Here is a 16,890-nt window from a genome sequence, read left to right as displayed (position 1 = left end):
GATTGTGGCTTTCTGAAAAACAATACATTTTTACATTTAGGCACGCCTGCAATCGTCACACTTTTTCTGTTACAAACTGACCCCGGCCCCTCGTCAGAGAAGGGAAAAGTTATGTGGCCCTCACAGGAAAAGGTTTGTGGACCCCTGCTTTAGGGGCTCCGTCTTTTTCTATACTTGAAAAATAAAATTTTACAGGCGTAGCTGAAAATGTTTATCCCAGTTCCCAATCACAGTTTCCCTTAGCAACATTCTATCTAGCATGAAGAGACTCATAAAAAAAGTAACTCATGCCTGAAATAACAAAGGAAACGCTGGCATTTTGGTTTGTAAGAGCCATTTAAAAATCCGTCCTTGAGATTGTCTGACTTTTATCAATTTTTAATACACACTGCGTACTCAATAGATGAATTATGCTCAAAGTTTTTGTGATTGCCCGTGGGTGGAGCACGTCGGCAAAGTTTGATGGCTCATCATAAAAAGCGCACTTCTTAGTAACTACAAGGTCAAAGCCAAACTAAATGTTTCTCTTAGCAACATGAAATTTGGTAGGTACGTCTATTAAATGTAGACCTACAAATAAACCGAAGAACGTACTCCTAGTGACTGATAACATCGAAAAGTTAATCCAGATTATACCCATAAAAACAAAAAATCAAACCTCTAGAACCCATGTCTCCCAAAATGCAAAGGTTGAAGCTATTTTTTAGTCATTTTTGTCAATCTCCAGATAAGCAAATACTTATCTTTGAGATTTCATCTGATTGCTCTCAAATGTAATTAAATAGTTTAACTGGATTAGTTTTAGAGTCCACTGCTCATTTTATTTTATTGCAACTTCGTGTTTCACAGCGGCGAGAGGGGCGTGACGGTTGAAGGCCTGGAGAGGAACTACTGCAGAAACCCTGACAAGGACAAGCATGGACCATGGTGTTACACCAATAATTCTGCCATACGTTGGGACTACTGCAATGTGAAACCATGTAAGTCCAGAGCTGGAAACATAAACCCAACAATTACATGAGCAATATTTAGGATTTGGACCTCAATTATTCATTTAATTGGCATTGAAGAATCATGTTCTAACACGGATTCACAATGATCAAACTGAGATTTGCCTATTTAAAAGTCGATACACAGCCCACTTTAGTCGTGACTGCTTCGATTCTGTGTTTACAACGCATGTCCCGCCCTCCACCAATCATCCAATTCAGAGATAAGTTCTTTGTCTTCATCCAGGTTGCTAGAGCTCTGTAGCCTCCGTAAACTAAGGTTGCAGAAATAAGACAAGGACATGCATATAAGTCGTGCACTTGTACTACAAATACCTTGACTTGTACTCCAACTACTTGCACTCAATTATGGTTACTTATACTACAATTAAGTATGTGTGTTTGTAGTACTGTGAGTATGTGTCCATGTGTGTACTTATAGTGCTGCGAGTACGTGCCCTTGTGTGTACTTGAGGTACTGCGAGTATGTGCACTGATAGTACGATAGTACGTCCCTGTACGTGTACTGTACTTGCGGTCCTGCGAGTATGTGTCCGTACGTTTACTTGCACTGCGAGTACGTGTCCATTTGTACTTGTAGTGCTGCGACTACGTGCCCGTACGTGTACTTGCAGTACTGCGGGTACGTGCCGGTACATGTACTTACGGTCCTGCGAGTACGTGTCCGTACGTGTACTTGCGGTACTGCGAGTACGTGTCCGTACCTGCACTTGCCTTGTACTCCAACTACTTGCACTCAATTATGGTTACTTATACTACAATTAAGTATGTGTGTTTGTAGTATTATGAGTATGTGTCCATGCGTGTACTTATAGTGCTGCGAGTACGTGTACTTGTGTGTACTTGCACTGCGAGTGCGTGTACCTGCGTGTACTTGCACTGCGAGTGCGTGTACCTGCGTGTACTTGCACTGCGAATGCGTGTACTCGCGTGTACTTGCACTGCGAATGCGTGTACTTTCACTGCGAATGCATGTACTTGCGTGTACTTGCACTGCGAATGCGTGTACTTGCACTGCGAATGCGTGTACTTGCACTGTCAGTGCGTGTACTTGCACTGCGAGTGCGTGTACATGCACTGCGAGTGCGTGTACTTGCACTGCGAGTGCGTGTACTTGCTCTGCGAGTGAGTGTACTTGCTCTGCGAGTGCGTGTACTTGCTAGACAAGTGCATGTACTTGCACGACAAGTACGTGTACATGCATATACATATACTACAAGTATGTGCCCGTGTGTGTACTTGAGGTATTGCGAGTACGTGCACTGGTAATACTGTGAGTACGTGCCCGTACGTGTACTTGCAGTGCTGCAAGTACGTGTACTTGCGCTGATTGTATGTGTACTTGCGTGTACTTACAATGCGTGTACGTGTACTTGCACTGCGAGTGTGTGTACTTGTACTGCGAGTGCGTTTACTTGCGTGTACTTACACTGCGAGTGCGTGTACTTGCACTTTGAGTGTGTGTACTTGCACGACAAGTGCGTGTACTTGCTCGACAAGTACGTGTACCTGCGTATACTTGCACTACAAGTACGTGAACATGGTCTGAGTGATACGTATGCACATTTTCTACCTTAATAAATTGGTTTTCCATTGGTTTAATGAAATGTAAATTTAGAAAATCCACATAGGCAGGTACTTATACACCCCACTTCAGACTAATAGAACATGACAAATTGAGGGCCACCGTCGGCCGCGGCATTTGACCCGCGGTAAAATGAGTCTTGTCTTGTGTGAGTATTTTCACTGTTATTTGTAACCGTTAATCCCGGCTGATCACCTTGTTTGTCTCTTTTATTGTGTGCAGGTGACGCTACCCAGAGCACAGTTGCAGTCGGTGAGTGTCTCAGGCAGCTCATCAGTCTGCCTATGCCTGATTTGAATTAAACGGCATCCCGTCGTGCTGTCATCATTTTTATTTCCACTTGCCGCAGTGTGCAGCATGACTGTTTATTTATGAATAGTAAAATTTTCAACTCGATGTCGATACTACAAAAAAAATACTCGGATCATGTGTCTTAAACAAGTTTTCAGCAGCTAATAAATCAATCAATTTTCACATCAGAAACTTAATACTTGTCATCTTAATCATCTTAAGTTTACTTAATAAAAGCAAAATTTGCATTTTTCTATATACAATCACAATTTATTTAAGGTTGAATCCCGATGTCACTATTCCCTCAGCACATCTTGTTGGCTATGGCCCTTGTCATTTTTAGATTGAAATGTTACATAAAATAAAACACGTAAAAGCTTGATTTTTAAAAATATGGACACAGAAGTTTCAAAAATACATTATTTTGCCCAAAAACGGGCAGTTGGCCCGCTAGGTACACTACTGTATGGCGATACAAAATCCAACATGGCGGCCGTCACAAAACAAAGATCTTTTTATGTTGAAATTTCTTGTAAATAGATGCGTAAATCCTGGAATTTCTGTAGATATAAAGGTAAAACAGTCTATATTCTTGGTTAAAAGCAAAAAACGAGCAGTTACCATTCATTTTACGTAACTATTTCAAGTTACGCTATTGTGTAATACAACGTGGAGGCCGTCACAAAACAAAGCTTTTTAAGTTGAAAATTCTTGTAAATATATGCGTAAATCCCGTAATTTCTATAGATATGAACGTAAAACAGTCTAGATTCTTGGTTAAAAGCAACAACAACAACAAAAAAGCAGTTATTGTTCATTTTACATCAATATTTCAAGCTAAAGTGACACTATTTTCTAATCCAACGTGGCGGCCGTCACAAAACATCACTTTGGGATCACTTTGTTCTGCAGCCCCTTTTGCTTCAAAATGCACCAAAATCGGCAGGTCAAGTCAGGTGCAATCTTTGATACCTTGTAAAGACAAATTCCAAATAGACTATGTAGCGCCCTCTAGCAGTCATTTTTTGTCCCGCCGACACTTTGAGCCCAACTTTGACCTCCTCAGAATGCTTCAAAACTCACTAAACTCAAGTGCCAGGTGAACACTGGTGAAAACCTTGATAAAATGTAAATAAAATAAAATAAATCAAAAAATAAATAAATAAATCAAAATATACGTACAGTGGGGCAAATAAGTATTTAGTCAACCACTAATTGTGCAATTCTCCCACATGAAAATATTAAAGAGGCCTGTAATTGTCAACGTGGGTAAACCTCAACCATGACAGACAGAATGTGAAAAAAAAAGAAAATCACATTGTTTGATTTTTAAAGAATTTATTTGCAAATCATATAAGTATTTGGTCAATACCAAAGTTCATCTCAATACTTTGTTATGTACCCTTTGTTGGCAATAACGGAGGCCAAACGTTTTCTGTAACTCTTCACAAGCTTTTCACACACTGTTGCTGGTATTTTGGCCCATTCCTCCATGCAGATCTCCTCTAGAGCAGTGATGTTTTGGGGCTGTCGTTGGGCAACACTGACTTTCAACTCCCTCCACAGATTTTCTATGGGGTTGAGATCTGGAGACTGGCTAGGCCACTCCAGGACCTTGAAATGCTTCTTACGAAGCCATCCTTTGTTGCCCTGGCTGTGTGTTTGGGATCATTGTCATGCTGAAAGACCCAGCCACGTCTCATCTTCAATGCCAATGATGATAGAAGGAGATTTTCACTCAAAATCTCTCGACTTGGCCCAATTCATTCTTTCCTTTACACAGATCAGTCATCCTGGTCCCTTTGTAGAAAAACAGCCCCAAAGCATGATGTTTCTACCCCCATGCTTCACAGTGGGTATGGTGCAATTGAGTATTCTTTCTCCTCCAAACACGAAAACCTGTGTTTCTACCAAAAAGTTCTATTTTGGTTTCATCTGACCATAACACATTCTCCCAGTCGTCTTCTGGATCATCGAAATGCTCTTTAGCGAACAGCCGACGGGCCTGGACGTGTACTGGCTTCAGCAGGGGGACACATCTGGCCGTGCAGGATTTGAGTCCCCTGGCGGTGCTTTGTGTTACTGATAGTAAGTAGCCTTTGTTACTGTGGTCCCAGCTGTCTGTAGGTCATTCACTAGGTATCCCCGTGTGGTCCTGGGATTTTTGCTCAACGTTCTTATTATCATTTTGACGCCACGGGGTGAGCTCTTGCATGGAGCCCCTGATCGAGGGAAATTATCAGTGGTCTTGTATGTCTTCCATTTTCTAATAATTGCGCCCACAGTTGATTTCTTTACACCAAGCGAAGAGTAAAGAGTTACAGAAAACGTTTGGCCTCCGTTATTGCCAACAAAGGGTACATAACAAAGTATTGAGATGAACTTTTGGTATTGACCAAATACATATTTTCCACTCTAATTTGCAAATAAATTCTTTAAAAATCAAACAATGTGATTTTCTGCTTTTTTTTCTCCACATTCTGTCTCTCATGGTTGAGGTTTACCCATGTTGACAATTACAGGCCTCTCTAATCTTTTCAAGTAGGAGAACTTGCACAATTGGTGGTTAACTAAATACTTATTTGCCCCACTGTAAATGTGTGTAGCACCCCCTAGGAACAAAACCAAAATTTCCTTTTCTTTTTTTTTTTTTTTTTTAAGGAGAAAGAGGAGGTTACAACTAGAGATGTCCCGATCGATCGGGTCTGATCACGTCATTATCAAAGTATCGGAATCGGCAAAAAAATATCGGCCATGCCTTTTTTTAATATATATATAAATTTTAATTAAATCGTTTTCTAATTGTATTTAACATTACAAACATAATATGTTACACTCATCCAGAGTCTTTAGTTTAGGCTAAAGGTAGGGTTATCAAATTTATCCCGATAACGGCGGTGATTAATTTAAAAAAAAATGTATCACGTTAAAATATTTAATGCAATTAATGCATGCAATGCACGACCCGCCCACGCATTGTCGCGCTCAATCTGTAATGACGCCGTTTTACCTATATAGACAGATAAAAAGCAGTGTAAAATGAGTAGAGCGAATTTTGGCAGCCTTTGGAGCCTTTTTTTAATTGGCTAAAGCCTTACAATCCGTCTCCCTACGATTATAAAATATCATGGGAAGCAATGTGGGGAAGCAAAGGTTACAAATGATCTTTTTCTTAACACCTTATATTATTTCCCAACGCAGAGAAGATATATCAATTGATAGCACTACGCACAGTCATGGTTCCACTTCCCATCATGCATTGGGCATGGCTTCAGTATCATTTACTGAAAGCTCAACAAATACACTAGATGGCAATATTTAGTCACAATATACAAAGTCACAATTCTTTCTATACGTGGATCCCTCTCACAGAAAGAATGTTAATAATGTAAATGCCATCTTGAGGATTTTTTGTCATAATAAACAAATACAGTACTTATGTACTGTATGTTGAATGTATATATTCGTCCGAGTTTTATTCATTTTTATCTTAATGCATTGCCAAAATGTATATGATCGGGAAAAATGATCAGGAATGATTGGAATTGAATCGGGAGCAAAAAAAAAGCAATCGGATCGGAAAATATCGGGATCGGCAGATACTCAAACTAAAACGATCGGGATCGGATCGGGAGCAAAAAACATGATCGGAACAACCCTACTTACAATGCAAAGGTTAAAATTTAGAACACATCAGTACAATATGAACCGGATACCATACGCGGTGCCCAGACTGCCTTTACTACTTCATCCAGTTTTCTTTGGGTGGGCAGAGCGTGTCCGTGGGTGGGCACTGTCCCCCCCTGGTAACGCCCCTGGTGCTAGATAATTTTTGTTTGACTTTTAAACATTTTAGATACGAGCGCTGACATGGTGAATCAATTTTCAAACAGGCTTCAAGGTCTTGCCACACTCTGATGTTTCCCTTTAAGTCTAACATGAAAAAAAAACCGAATTCCAACATTATTAGTATTTCAAACAACCGCACCACTTGGCCCGTCTGTACTTTATTGCAGGTGAGCTTTCCTCGGTGGGCTGTTTCGTCCATAAAAGGACCCGAATCGTCGGGGGAAGTCCGCTGAGCGTGTCGGCCGGCAGCTGGATGGTCAGCATACAAAAAGGGTAAGGCGGAGTATTTAATATTCCTCGCATTTTTCCACTCTTGAAGGGCTCGCAGCCTTCCGGCAGGTTATTAAACACGATCAGTAATATTCCTCGGGAAAGATGATTTGATGGTGCTGTAAATAGCGAAAATGGGAATTTGATGGTTATCCGTTTTTAATTTAATTGCGCGAATGATTACCGTAATTTCTGGACTATAAGGCGCACCTGACTATAAGCCGCCAGCCACCAAAATTGACATGAAAACAGCATTTGTTCATAGATAAGCCACACTGGACTATAAGCCGCAGTTGTCCTCATTGTATTATGGGATATTTACACCAAAAGATATTAACTGGTAACACTTCATTTGACAATGGCACCATAAGACTGTCATGAGACCAAATGGACCACCATTAAGCTTTGAACCAATTGGCTGCAAAGCCTTGTTGTCACTAAAAGCTTCATTTGGCCATCACTGCTTCCTTGGGGTAGACAGTCAACTTCTGCTGCCACCTGCTCTCAACGCTGTTGTCATCCAACATTCCTCCTAGCATGCATGGCGGCGCTACAGATGTAAATAACAGTCATGTTCTCTGCTAATTATTTCTTCAGTTACTGTTCCAGTTGTTTCATTAATTGCTAGTTATGGTATTTGGTAACATTTTCTTGGATAGTGGTGCCCTAATACTGTCATAATTATTACATGACACTGTCATAAGCATTAATGAATGCTTATAATAGATGTCGGTTAGTGTCATCCAGCAAATTATCCCACTTTTGAATGGACGTTAAAGATCTGAGCTGGATATAAATGGATTTAGTGACATAATATGCCACATGACTAGGGATGGGAATCGAAATCCGATTCCAATTCGGAACCGGTTCCGAGTGTTTCGAGGCCTCGACATCACAATGAAAAAGCCTTAACGATCCCTTTACGATTCCTAAAGACGCGTATTGCGTCGTGACGTGTCTTGTTGTCCAGACGCATCAAACTAGCATGGCGCCAAGAACCATTCGCTCCAAAGTTTGACTACACTTCACCAGGAAAGAGTGTGAAAATGAAAGGTTACGACGGGTAAGCACGAGCATTGCAGCCATAAACATAACAATGACAGCACGTAGGTTCAAACGCTCGAAAGTGTGTCTTCACTTCACGAGGAAAAATTACAACAAAGCGACTTGCAGTCATTGCAAGGTGGAGATAACTGCATCGGGAGGGAATACGACAGCGCTGTCCTCACAGAGAGGCTAAGGCTCAGTTCTGGCTATACAGCTAGCTAAACTCCCAAATGACGATGTAGAAGACGTTGGTATAATTTGCTGACTTTATTCAACCATCACTTGAAGAGTGAAACTAAGAATAGAAATGAAACAAATCAATTTCGTCCCCAATAACAAACAGGTTTGCATCAACGTAAATCAGCGATGATTAGCTGCTAATAACAGTATGGTTAGCATTCGTTCGCTAGCATTAGCACATCGTTCAAACCACTACACAACTGGATTTAAGTGTCCGATCGCGAGTGGAAACACAACAACAACAACACAAAAGATGATACATACAGGCGTTGCCTCTGTAGATATGAACATTAACAAAGAACGTAGGCTCGTAGAAGTGTTTCCCTCTCTCACTTCGCTCGCTCACTCGCTTGGATGCGGCATTTCTCCGGGTGCCCAAACTGCGGCCCGCGGCCCAAATACGGCCCGCCTCCACATTTGGTTCGGCCATTTTGAATTTTTTTTTTTCTCAGTCGTGTTATTTATTTCCTGGCCTTTTTCCTTGAAGAATTCGGAGAGGGTTTTTTGGTTATTATCTATTTAATTAATAGTGTTTTTATTATTAATTATTATTATTATATTATTATTTTTATTTTATTGACTTTCATTCTGTGAAGAATCCAGAAAGGGTTATTTGATTGTGCCTTTCTGAAAAACAATAATTTTTTACATTTATGCACTTCTGCAATCGTCACACTTTTTCTGTTACAAACTGACCCCGGCCCCTCATCAGAGAAGGGAAAAGTTATGTGGCCCTCACAGGAAAAAGTTTGGGGACCCCTGCTTTAACACATATTGCCAAAGGCAGAACAAAAACCTATCTGCCAATATATACCAATATTTTTTATTTCTATTAGATAAATGTTTCAATAAAATGTTACACATTCTTGTGTATTTGCCGCTTATTGCCACAGTTAACATTGAGGCTTTGGGCCTCTTTTGATTTCGTTGTGAGTTTGTAAGTTTGTGAGTTCTGATTAAACAAACTCGATGCCAATCAAAACGTTTGTTCTTCTTTTCCCCCAAATTAGAATCGATAAAGAATCGAATTGTTAAGCAATATTGATAATGGAATCGGAATAGTAAAAATCCTATCAATTCCCATCCCTACACATGACACATATTGACATCTGTTATAAGCATTCAGTAATGCCCATGATAGTGTCATGTCATAATTATGATGTTCTTATGACAGTCTTATGATGCCGCTGTTAAATAAAGTGTTACCTATTAACCCAAATAAATCAACAAATAAGCCACACTGCACTATAAGCCGCAGGATTCAAAATGAGTAGCGGTTTATAGTCCGAAAATTAGGTAAATTGTTTTCCATGTCCTTTTCAGATCTTCGCACTGGTGTGGGGGTTCACTTATAAGAGAAGAGTGGGTGCTCACGGATAGACAGTGCTTCTCATCATGGTAGCTTTTTTTAACAATTGACTTTAATTAAAAAAAAAAAAAAAGATATCTAATTTAACGATTTGCCCATAACTCAGCGTTCCTGACCTGAGTGAGTATCGGGTGTGGCTGGGTGTGTCCGATATCGCGTCGGGTGGGCCCGACGGAGCTACGAGACAGGAAATCCGCATCGCGCAGGTGATATGCGGACCCGAAGGTTCCAGTTTGGCGCTGCTGAGGCTTTCCAAGTAAGTCAGGCTGGTTATTATTAATATGGATGTCATCTGAAATTGCTGACTGATTCTTTTTTGGGGAAAAATGTGCAGACCTGCTCTTCCCGCAGACAACGTGCACACCATTCAGCTGCCTGTGGACGGCTGCTCCATTCCTGAAGGAACACTTTGTAAAATGTATGGATGGGGAGAGACCAAAGGTACTTCTTTTTGAATTGCTGTGTCATTAATTTGGGTGCGATAATATATCTATATGGTTGTATACTTTGTATCTTATCTGTGTAGGTTGTTTAGGTTATTGATAGGTTCGCGCCAAGAATCCGTGTATCGTTTTTAAAAGAATGTCAATGTTTATTCCCTTGCTGCCAGAATTTACGTTTAGAATAGAATAGATGCATAATCCATTGGAGAATAACATAAGGACATAAAAATGGTACAATACTAAATATTGAAAATGAAATGGGAAAATGCAGCAAATTTTTTGAAAATCCTTAAATAGTAAAAATAATAAAAAGAGAAAGAAAGAACAAATACAAGATTGATTTAAAATAAAAAGTCGATTTAAATATAAAAATAATATCATAAAAGCCTCAATCATTGTTTCGTTTTAGAACTTTTCAATTTTTAATTCCACGTTTAAAAAAAACGAGAGAAAAAAAAACATTTTCTTCTATTTTTTTATGTAATCATATTCATTACTTATTGTGGAATTAATTTATAAATTTCCAATTATTAGTTTTATTTTTCGATTTAAAGCCATTTTTTATTACGAATACTTTGAAGGATTTTTTGTGTTTTTTGTTCATTTAAAATCAGATTGGTAAAACGATACGTGGATAGAAAAAGTAAATAGAACACTGCTATATAATAATATATTTCATATAAAACATATAATTTGAAATATCTTTCAGTATGAGAAATAACTCCGTACTCATTTTTTTATTTTCAAAAAATGTTCTGTTCTTAAAAACAAAACAACAACAAAAAACTATGTAATCATTCATTTTTTAATGGGGAATTAATTTAAAATTTTCCAGTTAGTTATATATTAGTTTTTCCATTTATTTTTTTATATTTAGTTATTTTTTTATTACTAATATTTCTCGAGCTTTTTAATGTGTATTTGTTCAATGTAAATTCACATAGATAGAACAATTGATGTATGGAAAAAATGAAAAAGTAAACAATTTATTAAAAATTAAGAAAAAAATATATATATATATTACTATATATATATTACGATATATATATATATATATATATATATATATATTACAATATAAAAAAAATAGTAATAATTTAAAAATAAACTCATTCAATTGTTTTGTATTTTCGCGAAAAATTATTTAATTTAAAAAAAATTACTATATGTTCTTCTATTTTTGGTATGTAATCATTTTCATTATTTAATGTGGAATTTAGAGATTTTTTAATTTTTATTTAAATTTTTCGATTTAACTCCATTTTTTAAAAAAAATTTTATTACTAGCAATTTGAAGGTTTTTTTTTCCCTGTATTTTTGTCAAATTTAAATAATGATAGAAAAAAGTAAATAGAAAACTAATTTAAAATAAAAAAATATATTTCAAATAGTAATAAATAATACATTTTAAAAATTAACTTATTTTCATGGTTTATTTATTTATTTTTTTTCATTAAAAAAATCTGTATTTTGTTCTTTAAAAAAACAACAAAAACTATGTAATTGTTTTTTTTTTTAAATGTGGAATTGGTTTAGAATTTTTTATTACTAATATTTTCAAGCTTTTTGATGTGTATTTGTTCAAAGTAAATTCACATAGGTAGAACAATGGATGTATGGAAAAAATGAAAAAGTAAACAAAATTAATTTAAAATTATATTATATATATATATATATATTACAATATTAAAAATATTAATAATTTAAAAATTAACTCCTCATTCAATTTTTGTTCTATTTTCCCCTCAAAAAATTTGAATCATTTTTTTTATATTTTCAAAAAATATATTTTTTTCTATTTAATTTTTTTATTAAATCTATATTTTCTTTTTCATGTTTTTGTTTTGTTTTATATTTCAATAACATTTCCCCATATTTAGTTATTATCACTTTTTCAAGCTTTTTTATGTATATTTATTAAAAGTAAAGATAGATAGATAGATAGATAGATAGATAGATAGATAGATAGATAGATAGATAGATAGATAGATAGATAGATAGATAGATAGATAGATAGATAGATAGATAGATAGATAGATAGATAGATAGATAGATAGATAGATAGATAGATAGATAGATAGATAGATAACAGTATTCATAAGTGTCACTTTTCACTATCTCAGGTACAGGCTACGACGGCATCCTGAAAGCGGTCAACCTTCCCATGGTGAGCAACGAAAAGTGCAGAGAGCAGCACAGGGGCAGCCTGCACATCACCAACAGTAAAATCTGCGCAGGAGGCCGCAGGAACGAAGGCGTGTGTGAGGTAAAGCTCCGGCATTTCGGAATCCAATAATTGTTCCCCCTGTGAATTGGAGCAAATCTCGCGCTTTGGTTTCAAAGATCTAAATCGCCAGCAAATTTGCGGATTTAGTATGAAAAGTAGAGCAGCGGTGCATTGCGCTACATTTCATCAGCGACTTGAAGCTTCTGTGGTTTCGCCCCTCGATGCCTGAATTTACTCCTAGACGTCTTATAACGTGGCGTCCAATCGTCTTTATGCCGTGAATGGAAATGAGTTTACCACTAGTACACGTCCAATCCATTTACACTCGGACACTAATTCCCACTTCAAATGGATTGGACGTCTAGCGCCGTCAGTGGCAGCCAAGGAGTTAACAAAAAGCATTTGAGGAATACATAAATAGGTTAAAAAAAAATAGGATAGATAAAGAGAAATACTAAATAGAGAAAATAAAATTCAAAAATATATGTAAAAATGACAAAAATGATAAAAGGATGAATGAATAAATAAGCATAGAAACGTTAATGTATATTAAATAATAAAACAAAAAAAATGTATATTCCACCAAAAATATTTTTAGTTTTTTAGTTTTTATCATGAATTTTCTTTTTTCTTCTTAGTCCTTTTAGTTTTATTTTTAATTTGACTTTAGATTTTTTTAAATCATTTTTTATTTTAGGATTTTCCTTTTTTTTATTTTTTTATTTATTTGTCTTATTATTTTTAGTTTGGATTTTCCAATTTAATATGATATGCTGGGGTGTATATATTTTATTATTATTAATTATTATTATTTTTGTTATTCTTCTGTTATTTATCAAAAGTTATATTTTTTTATATATATATTTTCTGTTTTCATGTAGCATGAATAAATACATAAACACAGAAAATTTGAATTTTCTATTTTCCTCTTATTCCTTTTAGGGTTTTTTTTTTTCATTTTGAATTATTTTTATAATTTTTAATGTATTTTTTTTTTTATTTGTCTTATTATTTTAGTTTAGGATTTTCCAATTTAAAATTGTATGCTGGGCTGTATATATTTTATTATTATTATTACTATTATTATTTTTATTATTCTCCCCACCAAATATTTTTAAAATGTTTTTTTTTTTTTCATAAATTTTCATGTAGCATGAATAAATAAGTAAACACAGAAAGTTAATTTAATGTATATTAAATAATAAATGATTGATAAATGATAAATGAACAAAAAAAAAATCTATATTTTCTCCCAAAAATGTTCTAAAAAAATTTCTATTTTCTTCTTTTTCCTTTTGGTTTTATTTTTTTTTTTTAAATATTTTCATTTTGATTTATTTTTTTAATGTATTTTTTTAGTGCTTTATCATTTTATTTCAGGATTTTCATTTTCTCCAAATTTATTTTTACTTATTTTTCTTATTATTTTAGTGTAGGATTTTCCAATTTTTTGGATTGTATTATATATATTATATATATATTATATAGATCCAATTATATGCTGGACTTAATATATTTTATTATTATTATCATCATTATTATTATTTTCATGCACTTATGTATTTCCTCCAATGGTTTTTGTATGTAGTATATTTGTGAAGTTTAAACTGAAGCATCAAAGGGTTAAAGTGTTTCTGGAGAGCAGCACAACCACGAAAACACATTTCCTCTGCTTTCAAACTATAAAAAGAAACCAAACATCTTTTTACTGTTGTAAAAATCAAATGTTTGCTCATTACATGCACAAAAAAAAAAATCAAACATTTAACATTGCACCCCTGCAGAGGGATTACGGCGGCCCTTTGGTGTGTCAGGACGGCGAGCTCAAGGTCATCATCGGCGTCAGCGTCCACGGCCGAGGCTGCGCCCGCGCCAACCGCCCCGCCATCTTCATTAACGTGCCCTTCTACACCCAATGGATCTACAAAGTCTTCAGACATTACCCCGAATCGGAGCTTAGCGCCGAATAACGTCCGCTTCGGAAACGGCTAAACTACTCAGGAGGACTCCTCGCTCGGCTCGCTTCTTAATAGTGGATGAGGAAGTCAAATGGAAGATTTAAAACACAACGGGAACAGATGTCACACTTGCTCTGACAGCAAACCAAGGTAATTAACATCCAAAAGACCATCTGCTATTCAGGTGTTTCGTCAGAAATAAAAGCAGAAAATAGGACCGAGATGGCATCCAAATCGCAACGTACAATGGGAGCAAACTTTGCTTTTAAAGTGTGAATGGGAATAATAAACATTTTCTGGATTACATAAAGTGGCGTTTAAGGGCAACACAAAAAGAGACACTCAAATTAAATAGTCATTTTGTGACAATAAAGTCCAAAGCTGTGCAAAGCGCATTTTTACAAGAATAATGAGAAAGTAGGCGTGTGATTCTTATGAAACTAAACTAGATAGCCCCCGGGTTACGAACAATTTCCGTTCCTACGCTGGCGACACGTAAATCGGAATTACCTGTTTAAGTACCCCAAAATAACTATCCAAAACGGCAACAGGTACTGTATTTTTTTTTCATTTTAGCCTGTCCTGTTCAACTGTTTAACATGGAGAATGGAAGTCTAAGTGTCCTGTTGGTCTGAACTAAGGCTGCAGCTATCGATGATTTTTTTAGTCGATTAATCTATGAACTATTTAGTTCAAATAATCGAGTAATCGGGTAAGGAACATAAAAAATTAAAATACCTGAGCTGAGCCTCAGTTTTAAAAAAAAAAAATGAGGATCTATGTACTACAAATGAACAGTTGGCTAACTTACATAGCAAAAGTCCGCTAGCAAATGCTATAAAATGCTAACGTTTTTTTTTTTTTTTTTTTTACAATGCTTCGACTTGCTTGTACAAATGGTTCAGACACATATCCCCACAAAAATGGCTAAATATTCCTATAAACTAAATTACAAATGCATTAAAAAAAAAACATTAGCTCAGACAAAAACTTATGTTGGTTTTAACAGGGAGCAGATGGATTTAGCCATGTGAAAGAGGTAGACTAGAGGGTCGTGTATCCACCCAAATCAATAAAACTAAATGCAGACACTTTCAAAACAAACCATTTCAACGTCACTTTAATTAAACGAATACTCGAAGCAGCAAAATTTAATTTGAATCTTTTTTTCGTTGCAGTACTAGTCTGAACGGTTTCAATGTTTCACTCTGAGAATATGACTTACTCCCCTTATCATTCAACATATCTCGTTTATTATGACAAAACGGCGAACAGCAAGGGGTTGTGGGGGGACATAAGAAAAGAAACACAAGAAAAGAAACACAAACAACAACAAGAAATACATTGAACGCCTACACTAACTATTAATATGTTGGTGCTATCGTCAGCTAGATGTATTTCCGTTTGACAGCATGTGGGGGGCCTGTTCACCTGGGAAAGAGGGGGGGGGGGTCTATAAGCTAAGTGATTGGGAGGGGAGAGTGTACACAAATCAGCTCTGTGATCTAGAACCCAGAAATCGTGTGATTCGCTTGTGAGTGTAAGCCCATTGGCAACCGACCCTATGTCGCCCCATATCCAGTCCTGGCACCGGGACACCCACCCGAGCATGCGCAATCACAACCATCCACACGTGAGCCCAACCAAACACGCGACTGTATTTTGTTTAATGATGGATACACTGCCCTCTGGTGGCAGCGCTGGGTCTTAATGGACAGTCACCTTGTATGACTGAGCAGACTCAGACGCAGAGGTGGTTAGAATAGCCAAAAATTGTACTAAAGTAAGACTAGCCTTACTTCAAAATAATATTACTCAAGTAAAAGTAAAAGTAGTCATCCAAAAAATATCATTGTGAGTAACTGCTTATTTATTATTATTATTTTTTTAAACAATGATAGTTTTTTCTATCTCCTGTTTTTCCGTGGTCAATCGGTCAATAAAAACTGAGTGTTTTCGAGTCATGTTGAGGGCAGGGCTCTATGTCAAATACTTCATTTTTTACGGTGCTTTAAAGATGCCACGTGATTGAACAGGCTGGCGTGATCATAGAACGGCAAGCTTGCGTCAGATTGGTGTAATGGAGTCATGTGATTATTGTTGCGACGTCTCATTGGTGAAATTGGTAGTGCTACTCTTGGCTGGCTGGCTGAAAAATAATAAATCTAATACGTAAAGAGGAAAAATGTAACGACTCTTGTGTAGCTCAAAGTAGCGGAGTAAGAATAGCGTTTTTTCTTAAAAAACATGTAAAAGTAAAAATTATGGCTTAGTAAAGCTACTCTTAGAACTCAATTTTTCTAAAAACATTACTCAAGTAAATGTAACGGAGTACATGTAACGTGTTACTACCCACCTCTGCTCAGACGTCTGACACAGATAAAGGATAGCTGCGCTCTGGTTTAGCCCACATAAGACTGTAAGTTGTTTCAGCTAATGTGCTAATATGTTTGTGCATGCATTTGTAATTATGTTTAGAGCTACAGTTTGTTGAGTTATGTGTGAGCGAATTGAATTATAAATGCGTTAGCATTCATAGCATTTAAGCTAGCGGACATTTGTGAGGCAAATTAGGCTAATTTAATTGGCTAAATTTACATA

The 16,890-nt window shown here is 36.3% G+C and overlaps 1 protein-coding gene across 1 annotated transcript in view; it reads left to right on the top strand.

Moving 5' to 3' along the window:
* The window catches only part of hgfb (hepatocyte growth factor b), a 143,783-nt gene extending 128,625 nt beyond the window's left edge, over positions 1 to 15,158 (top strand). The window contains exons 11-18 of the mRNA XM_057836163.1: positions 850 to 980; positions 2,818 to 2,847; positions 6,903 to 7,008; positions 9,616 to 9,690; positions 9,768 to 9,917; positions 9,996 to 10,102; positions 12,228 to 12,370; positions 14,116 to 15,158. Coding sequence (XP_057692146.1) covers positions 850 to 980; positions 2,818 to 2,847; positions 6,903 to 7,008; positions 9,616 to 9,690; positions 9,768 to 9,917; positions 9,996 to 10,102; positions 12,228 to 12,370; positions 14,116 to 14,301 — 928 coding nt within the window. The 3' untranslated portion in view covers positions 14,302 to 15,158. The remainder of the gene's footprint in view (positions 1 to 849; positions 981 to 2,817; positions 2,848 to 6,902; positions 7,009 to 9,615; positions 9,691 to 9,767; positions 9,918 to 9,995; positions 10,103 to 12,227; positions 12,371 to 14,115) is intronic.
* The last annotated feature ends 1,732 nt before the right edge of the window (positions 15,159 to 16,890 follow it).

The sequence above is a fragment of the Corythoichthys intestinalis genome, chromosome 5 (assembly GCF_030265065.1).
Source record: "Corythoichthys intestinalis isolate RoL2023-P3 chromosome 5, ASM3026506v1, whole genome shotgun sequence".
In the NCBI taxonomy this organism is placed as follows: domain Eukaryota; kingdom Metazoa; phylum Chordata; class Actinopteri; order Syngnathiformes; family Syngnathidae; genus Corythoichthys; species Corythoichthys intestinalis.
This window is presented reverse-complemented; position numbering and strand designations above follow the sequence as displayed.